The 17,980-nt window shown below is 40.1% G+C and overlaps 3 protein-coding genes across 3 annotated transcripts; all 3 read left to right on the plus strand.

Moving 5' to 3' along the window:
- Window positions 1-669: 669 nt before the first annotated feature.
- LOC137231133 (hemoglobin subunit epsilon-4-like) lies at window positions 670-2,088 on the plus strand. Its single transcript, XM_067751673.1, is given in 4 exon segments — window positions 670-761; window positions 886-1,108; window positions 1,961-1,985; window positions 1,988-2,088. Coding segments are annotated over 4 exon segments (441 nt in total).
- Window positions 2,089-5,804: 3,716 nt separating this feature from the next.
- On the plus strand, window positions 5,805-7,403 carry LOC137231301 (hemoglobin subunit beta-like). Its single transcript, XM_067751796.1, has 3 exons — window positions 5,805-5,961; window positions 6,091-6,313; window positions 7,148-7,403. Exons 1-3 carry the CDS (start codon window positions 5,870-5,872, stop codon window positions 7,274-7,276), a joined length of 444 nt encoding a protein of 147 aa, XP_067607897.1. The 5' UTR covers window positions 5,805-5,869; the 3' UTR covers window positions 7,277-7,403.
- A 6,205-nt stretch (window positions 7,404-13,608) lies between these two features.
- LOC137231303 (hemoglobin subunit beta) lies at window positions 13,609-15,206 on the plus strand. The gene is made up of 3 exons (XM_067751797.1): window positions 13,609-13,764; window positions 13,894-14,116; window positions 14,951-15,206. Exons 1-3 carry the CDS (start codon window positions 13,673-13,675, stop codon window positions 15,077-15,079), a joined length of 444 nt encoding a protein of 147 aa, XP_067607898.1. The 5' UTR covers window positions 13,609-13,672; the 3' UTR covers window positions 15,080-15,206.
- The last annotated feature ends 2,774 nt before the right edge of the window (window positions 15,207-17,980 follow it).

Below are 17,980 nucleotides of genomic sequence, written 5' to 3' on the forward strand. Positions count from 1 at the left end.
GATATATGTATTGGCCAGAGACACTTGTCCATATAATCAGAGTGAAAAAAATTATTCAGGCAAGTGCATATATTATTGGTAGAACTCAACAACAATGGGGTGGTGCTCAATTTTTCTCTAAATTACCCAGTTCTTACCTATCTTATTTCTAAACAGATTCTGGATTGAGGTCTTTTTTCTTGGTTACAAGAACTATAAAATTATGAGCCCCATATAAGCTTTAGAAGCACTGGTAACCAAGAAGAGCTGTGACTTCTTCTATACCCTGGCTGAAGAGCAGAACAATGTCTTGTAAACACCTGATACAATGCTGAACAGAGTTCTAATTGTTACTCTTCCTAATTCTGTTTATGCCTTATGGTCAATTCAGGGATGGTGGCAGGGAGCTTGAGATATGAATTGCATGGTAGATGGTAGGAGAGAGGACAGCAGAATCCCCCTGACAGAGCCACACAACATTATCAGAGACACAAATGTCCATCTAGCTGACCCTCCCTTGCCCAAGGCCCATCCCTGGTGGTGACAACCCACCTTTGAAAAATAGTCTCATTTTATTGGGAGAAGTAAGGGCCTGGGGACAAGAGATGAGGAATAAAAGGCCATGCAGAGAAGCAGCAGCACAGACTTGCTTCTGGCCCATTAGTGATCACCAGTAAGCTCCCAGACACCATGGTGCGTTTTACTGCTGAGGAGAAAGATGTTGTTGCTAGCCTGTGGGCCAAGATGAATGTAGAGGTGGCTGGAGGTGAGAGCTTGGGAAGGTAAGCACTGGACACAGGTAGGACAGGGGGCAGAAAGGCAGAGATTTTTCCAGAAAGATGGATTGGTCAGGTTTCTTACATACTCTGACTTCCCATCTGCTCTGTGACTATAACCATCCCATAGGTTCCTGGCTGTCTACCCATGGACCCAGAGGTTCTTTTACAGTTTTGCTAACTTATACTCTGAGTCTGTGATAATGGGCAACCCTAAGGTCAAGGCCTGTGGCAGGAAGGTGCTGACCTCCTTTGGAAATGCCATTAAACACATGGACGACCTCAAGGGCACCTTTGCACATCTAAGTGAGCTGCACTTTGACAAGCTGCATGTGGATTCTGAGAACTTCAGGGTGAGTTCTGGGCATGCTTGTGCTTTGTTCTTTCATCCAGGTATCTGTTCTGTGGTTACAGTAGGGAACACAGGTTCTTAAGTCTTACCGTATAGAGGTATTTTTTGGAGGTAATATTTCAGGAAAAAGCTTGATTTTGGTAGTTAGGTTGTTCCTAAGGTCAAAGGTAAGACCAAGTAGAGTAATTAATTATGCTATGACCAGTGGAGGCCACTGGCCATCTGATATTTCTTAAAAATAAATGTCGTGAAGAGCACTGGACAAAAGTGAGCTAAATAGTTTGGCCTGGAGAATACAAATTGAGCCAGGGAGAAAAACACCTTGCCTTTGATAACTGAAATTTTCTATAAAAATCGATGAACACATTTCTGCATGGTTCTTTAGCTTTGAACCAGGAGTAAGCAGGGCAAAGTAAGAGCGACTTTTTCATGGTTTGCCCCTCCTCCTCTCAACTCCAGCAATGATGAAATGCTCTTGTATACGAAGCACTGGATTCTTTGTCAAATGGGTGTCCAAACAATTTGAATGTATGCAATATCTGAAGACTTAGACTACGCGTATCAAGCCCCAGCACTATAATCCTACTTTTAAAAAAGGAAAGAAGCAATCCATAGCAATGCTCTGGGGTCAGAAGTTGGCAGGGAAAATGAGAGAAGGATAGAACACATTGGGGGTTCAGGACTGGGAGTCACTGAAGCCAATGTCAAGCGTATAATGATGCACTTTTGTGGGAGCATGACAATGAAAGTTGCTCAACCTTTTATCAAGAAGGAAATGGATGTTATATCTATTTGCTGTAGGGGCAGCTTGAGACCTTCTGTTCACTATGCACTATCTTCTTTTTATTCCCAGCTTCTAAGCAACATGATATTGATTGTCTTGCAACCCACTTCAGCGAGGAATTTACCCAAAAGACCCAGGTTCCCTGGCAGAAGCTGACAGAAGCTGTGGCTAATGCTCTGGCCAACAAGTACCAGTAGTTGCCTGGCCATCTATGTTGGTGCCTACCTGAGGGCCCTGGGTCCCAACAGTCCATCTCCTGAAGGTGGAGGGAGAGAGCCCTGCCTCCAGACTTAACTCCTATATAATACAAATAAAATAAAAGTCATGTTCTGTAAGGAATATCCTTGTATTTTCTCTCTGTCTTTATCTTTTATAAGTTGATTCAGCTAAAAGAAAGCACTCCTATTGTAATGAGAATATTGGAGATTGAGAGTTTGGGGATGATAGAGAAGGGACCCTTATAAGATTCTACAGGATTAGAGTGGCTTCAAAGGGTAATTACTCCTACGAAGGGAAACTAGACTCTTGAGTTGGACAAGGTCTTTAGAAAAAGGAAGGAAATGGAATTACTCTTGAGAGATGCAAAATGATTATTGATAGTGAGTTGTTAGGACACAAAGTAGGGGACCTGTATAGGCTGTTATTTGTATAAACTCAGAATAGAGTTCTTTTTGGACTATAGCTCAGTTCTATTTAATATAAGAAACATATTTTTAGCAGCTATAATGCAGTGAAGATGATACTTTTTAGAGACCCAGTTAAGGACTCTGCTCTCAACTTTTTCCTAGCATCTTCAATGGTACTAATGAAGGCAACATCCCTAAAGCATATGAACTGGAAGCTTTGGTTTGAATCTGTCATCACCTGGTAGCTCTTGACCTGAAACACATTTCTAATTCTATTGGTAGAGATAAAGGCCATTTATGAGGGAAAATGACAAATTCAAGAATCAGCATGCGAGGTCTAATTGACAGAGGAGAAACTGGCCCATTAAAAGCAGTGGGGTTTTATAAAATTAGAGAATCTGCTAGAGAGACCAGAAAAAGAAGGAAAAGAAGCTATTGTTGCAAACAAAATTACCAGTGAGGTTTCTTGCACACCAGAGTGACATAATCAATAGGGTATTTTAGGGAAATTGATCCATGTGTGGGCATAGACTTGACAAGGCAGAATCTACCCTGAATCTGGGCGTAGGAGTTTGCTGTGAGTATAATGAAGTGACAGGTAAAAGACTAAACTTGACAGAAGCAGTGGTACTAAGAAAAAAATCAAATAAAGGACCACTGGGGCAAAGATGCTGCAGGACTTGAAGCATAGCGAAATAGAGAGTGGAGAAGTCATGGAGGATAGCCAGGTTCCCTGTCTAGTGAATGCAAAGAGGAAATCTATTGACAGAAGAAAAAAAAACCTAGATGTCTCTTACTTAGAGCTGGCAATGGGCATAGCCACCTGTGTAAAAATCACTTCAAATTTCTGTACTGAAGTCCCTGGCAGTGAAAAGCCACGGCTTTTGGATTAACAGACAATGTCAAATTATTGCCCCATTGGCTTGAAACATTTAGTTAACATTTTTCAGAATTAATTTCCTTGTTTGTAAATGGGATAATTATCCCTACCCCACAAATACATTCCAATGTTTCAAGGAGATATTTGTAAAGTGCATTGTCTGTCATTTTTGAAAAGGTAGTGGTAGTGGTTTATATAATGCATTATGATCTGTTCCTCTGTGCCCTGCTTTTTTTTTTTTGCGGTACGTGGGCCTCTCACTGTTGTGGCCTCTCCCGTTGCGGAGCACAGGCTCCGGATGCGCAGGTTCAGCGGCCATGGCTCACGGACCCAGCCGCTCCGCGGCATGTGGGATCTTCCCGGACCAGGGCACGAACATTGGCATTGGCAGGCGGACTCTGAACCACTGCGCCAGCAGGGAAGCCCTGTACCCTGTTTCATTGTATATTCTTGAGCTGATTGCATTATTTCTGAGCTTCAGAACTAGATATCTAACTATTTGCTTAATATCCCATTTTGGATTGCTCAAAAGTACAACAAATACAGTATGTCCAAGACTGAACTCTTGATCTTTTCCTAATTTACTCCTGCTAACTGACGCTTCTTTTTGTGTTCCCCTTCTTAATGACTATCCCATCATCAATTGCTCAAGCCTGAAAATAGAGATGTTTTTACTTCCCTCCCTAATACAACATCATCCTATTTGTCTCTCATTTATTTTACCCCCATGTCCACTGAAGCCAAAATAATACAAATCAAATCGTGCCGCTCCAGTCCTTGAATTTTTCAAGTTTTATTTGACTTTCAGGTTAAAGAAAAAGAAACTGTAACATAGTGTAAAGATCGTTCATAGCAACTTCCTATCATATAACATTCCCCCCTGGTCATCTGAATTACAGTCACACTGTCCATCTTTCTATATATAAATCATATAATTTGAATTATTATCCCTGGTAATTTTTAATCAACATTATGTTGTACAATTAATCTGTATTACAGCATGTGATACAGATTCTTTTCATTGTTGTATAATATTTCATTCTTTTACCATAGTATAATTTATCTATTCCACTAAATGAGGAACAATTAAGTTGCTACTGAATTGAGATTCTGAGGCATATTGATGTTACAAGCATTCCTATACATGCCTTTGGATGCACACAAGCAAGCATCTCTGTATATCTAAAAGTATAATTGCCAGGTCATAGGTGCTGCATATATTCTGCTTCAGTAGACACCACCAAATATTCTCAAAAGCAATTATACTGTTTTACACTATCGTTAGCAAAGTATAAAAACTTTTCTTTATCTACAGCCTTGTGAAATTTTGGAATTGTCCATCTCTCCTCTTCTTTATATTCTTTTCCCTCCTCCTTCCCTCTCATTCCATTATTTTCCCTTCTCTTACTCCTTCCATTCCCTCCGTTCTTCCCTCCTTCCTTTGTGCCTCCCTCCCTCCCTCCTTCCTCCCTCCCTCCTTCCTTCCTTCTTTCCTTCCTTCCTTCCTTCTTTCCAGCTATGCTGGTGGGTATATATTTGTATACCATTGTAGTATTATTTTCAATTGAGAAAAGAGTGAAATTCGCTTTGAATCTTCATTCCTGGGTCCAACTCCACTTTTTTCTTGAGGACCCAGCTGTGGAAATTTCTGCACTTGGCGTTTTCCCAGAAACCCTGTTAGACTTTAACAGGCTGAATAAGATAAATCTTGTTTGCAATTCCTTTGCATTCTCTCTTTATTCACATCATATATTTAAGTACTTATGCAATAGGTATCACATCTTTTTCTTTATTTCTCATTAAATTGTTCCATTATAATGCATGCTCCCCAAACCTATTTCAGTAGGTGGTAGAGAGACAATATTTATTACTTTTCTTACACTTAATGGACATTTATTTCAATGAAGGGATGGGAAAGGAAAGAATTTTGTGACCCAAAGTATTATACAAAGGAGAAAGAAAGTTAAATCTATGGCAAAATATTTATCCACTCCAACCACTTATAAACATATCTAGAGACAAAGTGAAGCTCCATATAGAGTCAACTTCATAAAATTTTTGCTTTCTAGGTTTCAGTTTTCTTATGTATGAATTGAAAGAGTTGGATGGGTTAAACTGTAAGATACATTCCACAATGTTGACTAAAACATTTATGCATAAATGAGACTGGCAGTATATTTGTAGAAGCTACTGATGAAGGAAATGAAGCTGGGAGGTAAGTACAGGGAGAGCAGGGTTTCTGAGTCCCGACACACTGGACCAGACAATCACAGATGAAGGGAACTGAGGAACAAGAGTGCATCTCACATTCCCCCAAACCAATGAACTTGTGTTGTGCCCTGGGCCAATCTGCTCTCAGAAGCAGGGAGGGCAGGAAGCTGGGTGGGGTTTAAAAGGAAGAGCAGGGCTAGCGGCTGCTTACACTTGCTTCTGACACAACCGTGTTCACTAGCAACTACACGAACAGACACCATGGTGCATCTGACTGGTGAGGAGAAGTCTGCCGTCACTGCCCTATGGGGCAAGGTGAACGTGGAGGAAGTTGGTGGTGAGGCCCTGGGCAGGTAGGTATCCAGCTTACAAGGCAGGCTTAAGGAGAGTGAATGGCAGCTGGGCACGTGGGGACAGAAAAAGCCCCTGAGATTCTGACAGGTGCTGACTCCCTCTGTCCTTTTGCTGTTTTCACCCCTTAGGCTGCTGGTTGTCTACCCCTGGACTCAGAGGTTCTTTGAGTCCTTTGGGGACCTGTCCACTGCTGATGCTGTTATGAAAAACCCTAAGGTGAAGAAACATGGCCAAAAGGTGCTAGCCTCCTTTGGTGAGGGTCTGAAGCATCTCGACGACCTCAAGGGTACATTTGCTGCGCTGAGTGAGCTGCACTGTGACAAGCTGCACGTGGATCCTGAGAACTTCAGGGTGAGTCTATGGGACCATCAATGTTCTCCTTCTTCTTTTTGTGGTCAAGCTCGTGTCATGGGGAGAGGGCTCAATGGCAGGATGCAGTTTAGAATGGAAGAGAGGTATTCTGGTTATGGCACTACGGACTCCTTGGGACCATTTTGTTTATTTTAGTTTATTTTACCCTGTTTGCTCACAACCATCACCTCCTCTTATTCATTCTTGTTCTCCTCTGTTTGTCCTCTTGCAATGCCTTCTCCTTTTTTAATCACACTTTATTTTGATTGTCTAATTTTTTTTTTTTTTTTGCGATATGCGGGCCTCTCACTGTTGTGGCCTCTCCCGTTGCAGAGCACAGGCTCCAGACACGCAGGCTCAGCGGCCATGGCTCACGGGCCTAGCTGCCTCGCGGCATGTGGGATCTTCCCGGACCGAGGCACGAACCCGTGTCCCCTGCATCGGCAGGCGGACTCTTAACCACTGCGCCACCAGGGAAGCCCTGAGTGTCTAATTTTTAAAAAAGACTTTCTTTTTTTATCCACTTAAAAAATGTTATCTAATATTTTCCTCTTATCTCTTCCTTTTGAAGGAAGGAGGATAAAATGTTGTATTGCTTCTTGAAATGGTCCTAAAGAATAAAAATGAAAACACGTTCTGGATTAAGGCAGAAAGAGAGAAACCTTTCTAAATATAAATTCAGGCTGATATGGATGGGTTCACATCAGTAGTAACACCTACACTTCAGCTACCTTTCTGCTTATACCCTAGGGACACAGTTTGGGATGAGACTTAAATACTCTAAGCTGAGTCCCTCTACTAACCATGCTCTTGCTTTTTATCTCTCCCACACAGCTCCTAGGCAACGTGCTGGTGGTTGTGCTGGCTCGCCACTTTGGCAAGGAATTCACCCCGGAGCTTCAGTCTGCCTATCAGAAGGTGGTGGCCGGTGTGGCTAATGCCTTGGCCCACAAGTACCACTGAGATCCTGGCCTATTTCTTGGTGACCATCGGAAGACCATATTTCCCTAGATTCTATTTTCTGAACTTGGGGAAATAATGTCTACCCTCAAGGGTATGGCTTCTGCCTAATAAAGAACTTTCAGCACAATTTCCTGATTCCTTTTACTCATTTCTTTCCCTAAGGATATGGGAAGGTCCCTGAAGGTCTGCAGATAGGGTGTCTTTGTGTCTTATACAAAGAGGTCAAGGGAAATGAGAAAAGGAAGGGGGCCATACACAGTCAGTAATGGATGAAACTTCTATCTTAGAGCGTAAAAACTGTCAAGAAGGCTTGAAATATAGAGTGGATACCGGCATTACAGGGGCTCTATGGTAGACCTCAAACCTAAGAGAGAAACTTCAGGTTAATGCTCTGATCCATTTTCAGTAATTACTCAAAAAATAATGTGCTCAATCAGAGACATAATTGTTGCTCAAAGTCTTGTTATGTCTCCTTTTGTCCTACTTCTCTTGCTTGCATGCTGTAGGCAGCAATGCTATACTACATCAGATGTTCCTGTTCTAAGGCATTACCTCCCTCTCTCACTTGCCCCAAAAGACCTCAAAATTAACCCTACCCTCCCTGCTCACATTCCACCTGCTCACATATCTTTTGACCCTGGTCTCAATGAACTTTCCAGTATTGCCTAAGGAAATTTTTCCATACCCCCCACCCACCTTCACCCACTTTTCACTTTTCTTCCTATCAAGCACACTCACCCTCCATGCTGTATAAGCGTTTCTGTGTATTTTGTACTATCCTACGTGACTACTGTGCCTTTTACAGTAGGTCCTCCATAGACAGTAAATGTATACTTATTAAATGAAGTAATCAATGAATGAATAATTATTTCTTGTCTTAGAACTCCTGGGAGTAGAGGACAATCCAAACAATAGACCATTGCATAGGGTTTCTTTGTGTTAATGCACAAAGAAAGTAAACCACTGAGGAAGCATATAAGAAAGTAAACCACTCATCAGACATTTGCTGTGTCATCATAGGTAATAAAGTATCTTTGAGCATTAATTTTGTCAAATGTAACATTAGAAGGATTTAGAGAACCTTCTAACTTATATGCATTTCTTTAAATCTATATCATGTTCCTGTTGATTAATTTTAGACTTACCTGACTACCTGAAACAGAACATGTTGCTTCCATCTATAAAAGGTGTTTTTATAATAATTCTGTTTTACCACCAGGTTATAGACAATGCATTACAGTTTACTGTTTCACCACTATATTGTGAATTAACTGAAGGCAGAAGATTTTTAAGTATTTATTTGTTTCTTCTCAGGTCATTGCACACAGTAGGCACTGAGAATGCTCTATATCCCAACTGTATGTTTAAGAACCACCTGGTTACATCCCAGAAGCAGAGGAGCCTCAGGAGAATTTTAGGAAGTTTCCTTTCACACTCTTGAGCACAGAAAAGTCATCATAAGAATCAGACCTTAGGAGACAAAGAGATTTTCCAAGAATTAGAAAGAGGGTAAGAGAGGCTGTGGGTTTCACGATCTGGAAATGAGGAAAGAAAGTACCATTCTTCCCTCTAAATGGTCATAAAAAATAAAAACTATATAAAGACTTACTACACTCTCTTTTGTTCCTTCACCTCTGAAACTGGCCAATGAATCTAGACAAGAAGTTGGGCCTGAAAATCTCCAATACTGGAGAATTCAAGAGAACATCACTGGGATAAGACTTGGATCCAGCTCAAACAATTACTATATACTAGGTGTTGGTGTCTCCCCATCGGGAGTGAGGAGGTCAAAAGATGGAAGGAGACTCTGGCAGCTTGTTACGTGCTTTCATTCCTTGTTAAAGTGGAGCTTCCATAAAAGTCTAGGAGTAAAATTAATCCCTTAATATTTAATTTCAATTTTATGTGATAAGTTACCCAACGGTTATTTCTATTTTCTGCTACCATGTTGCTTTATAGACTATGTTCAGTATGTGTTCATGAAGATGGGGTATGTGTGTGGAAGAAAGAGAGATGGAAAGCAAAAGGAGGCAAGGAGAGAGAGCCAGAGCCAGAGAGTCAGAGAGAGAGGGAAAGGGAGGGGAGGGGAGGGGAGGGGAGAAGGAAGGTGATGAGAGAGAAAGGGAAGTAACTAATACTGTGCGTTCCATAATCATTTTAAAATAAACTACTTTAATGTCAAGGGAATTCAGCATAACATTCTAGATTATCCATCTCTTGAGCCTCAGAGAAGGGCCCTGAAGGTTTGGCTTTAGGATTTAATGCCTTCCATATTTGTAAACAGTTTCCAGACTGAAGCCAAGATTCTGCCTCTAAAGATGTACAGTTCCAGATTTAACTTGGGAGAGACTGTCCCTTTGCTCTTGATATGTGAGTACCATAGCCCACTTATGAGGTAAACAAAGCTAATTCTGAATGAAAATCTGAGCCCAATAGAGGAAGTATTGATAAGGAAGTTACTAACTGAGACATTAACTGTTCTGTAATAATTAGAATATAATTCCTTTATCAAAGTTATGGTTATACTGAATTTATTGTTTTATAGACAGAAATATGACTTTGTTTCTTTTTAAATGAGTTAAACCGTACTATTCTTAAACTATTCTGTGTGTATGACCTCTGTTTCTATGAGTTCTGCTCTTCACGGAGCATTTTTGTTTTATTTAATTGTATTTATTTAATTTAGTTTTAATTGATTTTGTTATATTTTATTTTACTTTATTATTTTTGGAAGAATGCCGAAACTGTGGTAACTAAGATATTGTATATCTGGGAGTGGAGTAAATAATAACTGCTTTACCCAGAAAAATATAGATTAGTTTGCTGAAATGGTCTACTTGGGGAATTAAAATTGAACACTAGAGCATGTACAAAAGTGTTCTCACTGAAAAGTAATTTTTGAAACAGATGATAAAACCGCACATCTCTGGATGAATGTCATGATTCTCTTGAAGAAAGTTAATAATCATCCTCTTAATTATATTCAGACTAGGCCCATCTGGTATAGAACATTTGGAATTAGTTAAACTTGACCGACTAGAGTAAAGGAAAAAGAAAAAAACCCCTCTCTCTCAGGGACTTGTAGCATGTGTGTGTGTGCGGGGGGCCAGGCATGTGTGTGTTTAGTGCTCACTGCGGCTGGAATCAAAGTAGAGCAGACATGCTGTGATCCCTTCACAGACTACAAATTAGCTCACAATGATGAAGGCGTCAGTGGGCCTGAGAAGTGTTCCAGAACCTTTGAGTGCTGACCTTGATTTGAGCTTGAGGCTCTGAACATACACCATTTATCACTCTATTCACTCTTCCTTATATTTGCCTGGTATGTCTGAGCTTTTTATGCCTTATTACAACTTGAAGCCTTGTCCCTGCAGGGTTATGGTAATAGAATGAGAAACCTGTTTCACTCTTTAATCATACCAAGTAGCAACAGTGAAACAAAGCAGCAACTCTTGCCCTGAGGCTTGGATGGTGGTGGCTGCCACAGTTGTCCATACAAAAGAGTGGCTCATAGGCCATCCATGGCAGAGGAAGGCATAAGAAAGAAGACACAACTCCAATAAAGATGTTAAAAAAAAAAAAAAGAAAGAAGACACAATTGAAGAATTTAGGTGTATATGTATACAGCAGAATATTACCCAGCCATAAGAACAACATGGATTGATCTGGAGGGTATTATGCTTGGTTAAATAAGTCAGACAGAGAGAGACAAATACTGTATGTTGTCACTTTTATGTGGAATCTGAAAAACAAAACAAATTAATATAAATAAAGAAAAAGAGACTCACAGATATAGAGAGCAAACTATTGGTTAGCAGTGGGAAGAGATGAGAGGGGAGGGTCAGGATGGGGTAGGGAATTAAGAGGTACAAACTACCATGTATAAAACAGATGAGCAACAAGGATGTATTGTATAGCACTGGAGTTATAGCCATTATCTTGTAATAGCTTTTAATGGAGTATAATCTATAAAAGTACTAAATAAATCACTATGCTGTTCACCTGAAACTAATATTATAGTGTAGATCAACTATACTTCAATTAAAATGAATTAAATTAAAATTAAAATCAAAAGAATTTAGGGAAACCACCTCTGAAAACAGGAAATGGTAGGGGAATTCTTTAAGTAGGTGCTATTTCTGTCAGTCAAGACGGCAAAATTGTAGCCTTGACAATTTGGCTCTTTACAGGAAAATATAGACCTATTCTACACTATTATTTAGTAAGTTCCATGAGTTTTCCATGACACAGGTTTCCTGAAAAGATACGTCCAAACTTCCCCAGAAGTGGTCCTTTCATGTACATATGCCTGACCTCTGATATCAGGAGTCTGAAATAGGGTCTTGAAAAGAGTACAAATGTAAAACAATGATAAAGTTAACAGAGGTTTCAATTGAATAAAATGAAACTCAAAACCTAAAGGTCAAACCAAATGTGGGGTTGGTTTTTTTGGTTGTTTTTGTTTTTAACATTTCAAACATTTGAAAGACATCTTTCCCCAGAAGTCAACATGTAAAATTTTTTTCCCAAGGATAGCACAATAGTAAGATCCTCTTTGCTTCAAGGTTTTAGAAAAGAATGAATATAAATGGAAAATGTTTAAATTCTATCTTTTTTACCCTGATAATCTTTTTTGGGCATATAATCCTGCCCTAACCTCCTGATAGCAAAGCAAGAACCAAGATTTTCTTACATGTCTGAGAATAATCAGAGTGAATTTGTTCAAAGCGCTGGATGGGGCTTGGGACAGGTCAAAGGGTTGAGGAATCTTTATTTATCTAACAATGATGGAGACAATATTTTGGAAAATGGAGACATGAAAGTGGGAATTGTATGTATTTCTTTGGAACAATGAGAAATAGAGACGTCCTTTTCTTCTAGTTCACCTAAAAATTATTTTAGTTGGAGTTTCAGAGCCTTCGAGCTGAAAGGATGAGAGATTTTTGTTAAACATGTGTTGCCAATGATGACAAAGGAGAGAGAAAGGTGATTCTAGACATCAAGCTGCCCGAATCAGGAGATTCTAAGGTAGGAGAAACATGGTGAGTAAAAATTGTATGGCCCTTTCCTTACTGAAAGGAAATTAGAATTCAGGAAGCGGGCAAGATGCAGAAGGTAGAGATGAGGAAAAGTAGGGAAAATAACTAATAGGGGCACTTGAGATCTTCTGCTGAGCTCAGACGTGCTTGCTCCTTTTGCTTTTTTCATTGAATTTTTTAATAGTAAGAAGCAGAACTCTATACTTATAGAGAAGTTTTTCCTGCCTAAGAAGTTAACAGGATTTATTACATGGAGAAAAAAGAGGGAGAAGGCATATTGGAAAAGATGTACATATAGAGGAATGAATTTTAGTAAAAGAAGGAGCAAACAAACAAAAATATATAGAAAAATAGAATGATGGGTGATGAATTTAAATAAGAGAAATTGTTATAAACACAGCATTCTTAGTGGCCTAGGGGAGGAAAAGAAATAATCTGAGCCAAGGTTAGAATGCCTTTCCACATTTTTACCCCTCCTTTTAAATCATGGAGAAGCTTCTCTGTTCTCCAAGATCCTTTCCCAGGTCAGTCCAGGAAGAAACAAGTTATATGCCTCTGTTTAGTCTTTGAAAACATTGTTTCCCTCAGGGTTACTAAAACCTTGGAGTTGTGATCAATTTTTTACTTATTTGTGTTTCTTACTATACTGAGAGATCTCTGTTTCATCCCAAACTCTAATAGACGAACTATCTCACAGGACCTCTTGATTCATATTTCTATCATTATTTATTTGGTCATAAATTAAGAAAAAAATGAATGAGTAGATGAATGAATGAATGAATATTTGTTTTCTTACCAGAAGGATTTAATCCCAATCAAGAGAAGAAAAGAGATACATCCTTAGAACTAGGGCAGAGGTTTTAGCCATGCTGTCCTTGTAATAATTTTGCATATTCTGAAGGCACAGGATATGATCCATCCATAGAGTCTTCAGTTGAATCACAGTGGGCAAATCCCTTCCACATTCTGGACCTCAGATTCTTCATTTGTATACTAAGAAAATAGAAGAGGCAGTCTCTAAGAGATTACTACATTGTGATTCTAAAAATTGTACAAGTAAACTTGCCAAGGATGATGATTTTAGGAGCAATTTGTATTGCTGGAATGAGTGGGACCTGGAGATACCCACAGAGAGGGCTGAAGGCCTAGAGTCAGTGCCAGGAATGCCAAGGAGACGTATGACTGTCATCATTCAAGCCTCACCCTGTGGAACCACACCCCAGGCTGGGCCAATCTGGTCACAGAAGCAGGGAGGGCAGGAGGCAGGGCTGGGCATAAAAGGAAGAGCGAGGCCAGCGGCTGCTTACACTTGCTTCTGACACAACCGTGTTCACTAGCAACTACACGAACAGACACCATGGTGCATCTGACTGGTGAGGAGAAGTCTGCCGTCACTGCCCTATGGGGCAAGGTGAACGTGGAGGAAGTTGGTGGTGAGGCCCTGGGCAGGTAGGTATCCAGCTTACAAGGCAGGCTTAAGGAGAGTGAATGGCAGTTGGGCACGTGGGGACAGAAAAAGCCCCTGAGATTCTGACAGGTGCTGACTCCCTCTGTCCTTTTGCTGTTTTCACCCCTTAGGCTGCTGGTTGTCTACCCCTGGACTCAGAGGTTCTTTGAGTCTTTTGGGGACCTGTCCACTGCTGATGCTGTTATGAAAAACCCTAACGTGAAGAAACATGGCCAAAAGGTGCTAGCCTCCTTTGGTGAGGGTCTGAAGCATCTCGATGACCTCAAGGGTACATTTGCTGCGCTGAGTGAGCTGCACTGTGACAAGCTGCACGTGGATCCTGAGAACTTCAGGGTGAGTCTATGGGACCATCAATGTTCTCCTTCTTCTTTTTGTGGTCAAGCTCGTGTCATGGGGAGAGGGCTCAATGGCAGGATGCAGTTTAGAATGGAAGAGAGGTATTCTGGTTATGGCACTATGGACTCCTTGGGACCATTTTGTTTATTTTAGTTTATTTTACCCTGTTTGCTCACAACCATCACCTCCTCTTATTCATTCTTGTTCTCCTCTGTTTGTCCTCTTGCAATGCCTTCTCCTTTTTTAATCACACTTTATTTTGATTGTCTAATTTTTTTTTTTTTTTTGCGATATGCGGGCCTCTCACTGTTGTGGCCTCTCCCGTTGCAGAGCACAGGCTCCAGACACGCAGGCTCAGCGGCCATGGCTCACGGGCCTAGCTGCCTCGCGGCATGTGGGATCTTCCCGGACCGAGGCACGAACCCGTGTCCCCTGCATCGGCAGGCGGACTCTTAACCACTGCGCCACCAGGGAAGCCCTGAGTGTCTAATTTTTAAAAAAGACTTTCTTTTTTTATCCACTTAAAAAATGTTATCTAATATTTTCCTCTTATCTCTTCCTTTTGAAGGAAGGAGGATAAAATGTTGTATTGCTTCTTGAAATGGTCCTAAAGAATAAAAATGAAAACACGTTCTGGATTAAGGCAGAAAGAGAGAAACCTTTCTAAATATAAATTCAGGCTGATATGGATGGGTTCACATCAGTAGTAACACCTACACTTCAGCTACCTTTCTGCTTATACCCTAGGGACACAGTTTGGGATGAGACTTAAATACTCTAAGCTGAGTCCCTCTACTAACCATGCTCTTGCTTTTTATCTCTCCCACACAGCTCCTAGGCAACGTGCTGGTGGTTGTGCTGGCTCGCCACTTTGGCAAGGAATTCACCCCGGAGCTTCAGTCTGCCTATCAGAAGGTGGTGGCCGGTGTGGCTAATGCCTTGGCCCACAAGTACCATTGAGATCCTGGCCTATTTCTTGGTGACCATCGGAAGACCATATTTCCCTAGATTCTATTTTCTGAACTTGGGGAAATAATGTCTACCCTCAAGGGTATGGCTTCTGCCTAATAAAGAACTTTCAGCACAATTTCCTGATTCCTTTTACTCATTTCTTTCCCTAAGGATATGGGAAGGTCCCTGAAGGTCTGCAGATAGGGTGTCTTTGTGTCTTATACAAAGAGGTCAAGGGAAATGAGAAAAGGAAGGGGGCCATACACAGTCAGTAATGGATGAAACTTCTATCTTAGAGCGTAAAAACTGTCAAGAAGGCTTGAAATATAGAGTGGATACCGGCATTACAGGGGCTCTATGGTAGACCTCAAACCTAAGAGAGAAACTTCAGGTTAATGCTCTGATCCATTTTCAGTAATTACTCAAAAAATAATGTGCTCAATCAGAGACATAATTGTTGCTCAAAGTCTTGTTATGTCTCCTTTTGTCCTACTTCTCTTGCTTGCATGCTGTAGGCAGCAATGCTATACTACATCAGATGTTCCTGTTCTAAGGCATTACCTCCCTCTCTCACTTGCCCCAAAAGACCTCAAAATTAACCCTACCCTCCCTGCTCACATTCCACCTGCTCACATATCTTTTGACCCTGGTCTCAATGAACTTTCCAGTATTGCCTAAGGAAATTTTTCCATACCCCCCACCCACCTTCACCCACTTTTCACTTTTCTTCCTATCAAGCACACTCACCCTCCATGCTGTATAAGCGTTTCTGTGTATTTTGTACTATCCTACGTGACTACTGTGCCTTTTACAGTAGGTCCTCCATAGACAGTAAATGTATACTTATTAAATGAAGTAATCAATGAATGAATAATTATTTCTTGTCTTAGAACTCCTGGGAGTAGAGGACAATCCAAACAATAGACCATTGCATAGGGTTTCTTTGTGTTAATGCACAAAGAAAGTAAACCACTGAGGAAGCATATAGGAAAGTAAACCACTCATCAGACATTTGCTGTGTCATCATAGGTAATAAAGTATCTTTGAGCATTAATTTTGTCAAATGTAACATTAGAAGGATTTAGAGAACCTTCTAACTTATATGCATTTCTTTAAATCTATATCATGTTCCTGTTGATTAATTTTAGACTTACCTGACTACCTGAAATAGAACATGTTGCTTCCATCTATAAAAGGTGTTTTTATAATAATTCTGTTTTACCACCAGGTTATAGACAATGCATTACAGTTTACTGTTTCACCACTATATTGTGAATTAACTGAAGGCAGAAGATTTTTTAAGTATTTATTTGTTTCTTCTCAGGTCATTGCACACAGTAGGCACTGAGAACGCTTTACATCCCAACAGTATGTTTAAGAACCACCTGGTTACATCCCAGAAGCAGAGGAGCCTCAGGAGAATTTTAGGAAGTTTCCTTTCACACTCTTGAGCACAGAAAAGTCATCATAAGAATCAGACCTTAGGAGACAAAGAGATTTTCCAAGGATTAGAAAGAGGGTAAGAGAGGCTGTGGGTTTCACGATCTGGAAATGAGGAAAGAAAGTACCATTCTTCCCTCTAAATGGTCATAAAAAATAAAAACTATATAAAGACTTACTACACTCTCTTTTGTTCCTTCACCTCTGAAACTGGCCAATGAATCTAGACAAGAAGTTGGGCCTGAAAATCTCCAATACTGGAGAATTCAAGAGAACATCACTGGGATAAGACTTGGATCCAGCTCAAACAATTACTATATACTAGGTGTTGGTGTCTCCCCATCGGGAGTGAGGAGGTCAAGAGATGGAAGGAGACTCTGGCAGCTTGTTACATGCTTTCATTCCTTGTTAAAGTGGAGCTTCCGTAAAAGTCTAGGAGTAAAATTAATCCCTTAATATTTGATTTCAATTTTATGTGATAAGTTACCCAACGGTTATTTCTATTTTCTGCTACCATGTTGCTTTATAGACTATGTTCAGTATGTGTTCATGAAGATGGGGTATGTGTGTGGAAGAAAGAGAGATGGAAAGCAAAAGGAGGCAAGGAGAGAGAGCCAGAGCCAGAGAGTCAGAGAGAGAGGGAAAGGGAGGGGAGGGGAGGGGAGGGGAGAAGGAAGGTGATGAGAGAGAAAGGGAAGTAACTAATACTGTGCGTTATGTTCCATAATCATTTTAAAATAAACTACTTTAATGTCAAGGGAATTCAGCATAACATTCTAGATTATCCATCTCTTGAGCCTCAGAGAAGGGCCCTGAAGGTTTGGCTTTAGGATTTAATGCCTTCCATATTTGTAAACAGTTTCCAGACTGAAGCCAAGATTCTGCCTCTAAAGATGTACAGTTCCAGATTTAACTTGGGAGAGACTGTCCCTTTGCTCTTGATATGTGAGTACCATAGCCCACTTATGAGGTAAACAAAGCTAATTCTGAATGAAAATCTGAGCCCAATAGAGGAAGTATTGATAAGGAAGTTACTAACTGAGACATTAACTGTTCTGTAATAATTAGAATATAATTCCTTTATCAAAGTTATGGTTATATTGAATTTATTGTTTTATAGACAGAAATATGACTTTGTTTCTTTTTAAATGAGTTAAACCGTACTATTCTTAAACTATTCTGTGTGTATGACCTCTGTTTCTATGAGTTCTGCTCTTCACGGAGCATTTTTGTTTTATTTAATTGTATTTATTTAATTGATTTTGTTATATTTTATTTTACTTTATTATTATTGGAAGAATGCCAAAACTGTGGTAACTAAGATATTGTGTATCTGGGAGAGAAGAGTAAATAATAACTGCTTTACCCAGAAAAATATAGATTAGATTGCTGAAATGGTCTACCTGGGGAATTAAAATTGAACACTACAGCATGTACAAAAGAGTTCTAATTGAAAAGTAATTTTTGAAA

The sequence above is a fragment of the Pseudorca crassidens genome, chromosome 9, assembly GCF_039906515.1.
Source record: "Pseudorca crassidens isolate mPseCra1 chromosome 9, mPseCra1.hap1, whole genome shotgun sequence".
Taxonomy (NCBI): Eukaryota; Metazoa; Chordata; class Mammalia; order Artiodactyla; family Delphinidae; genus Pseudorca; species Pseudorca crassidens.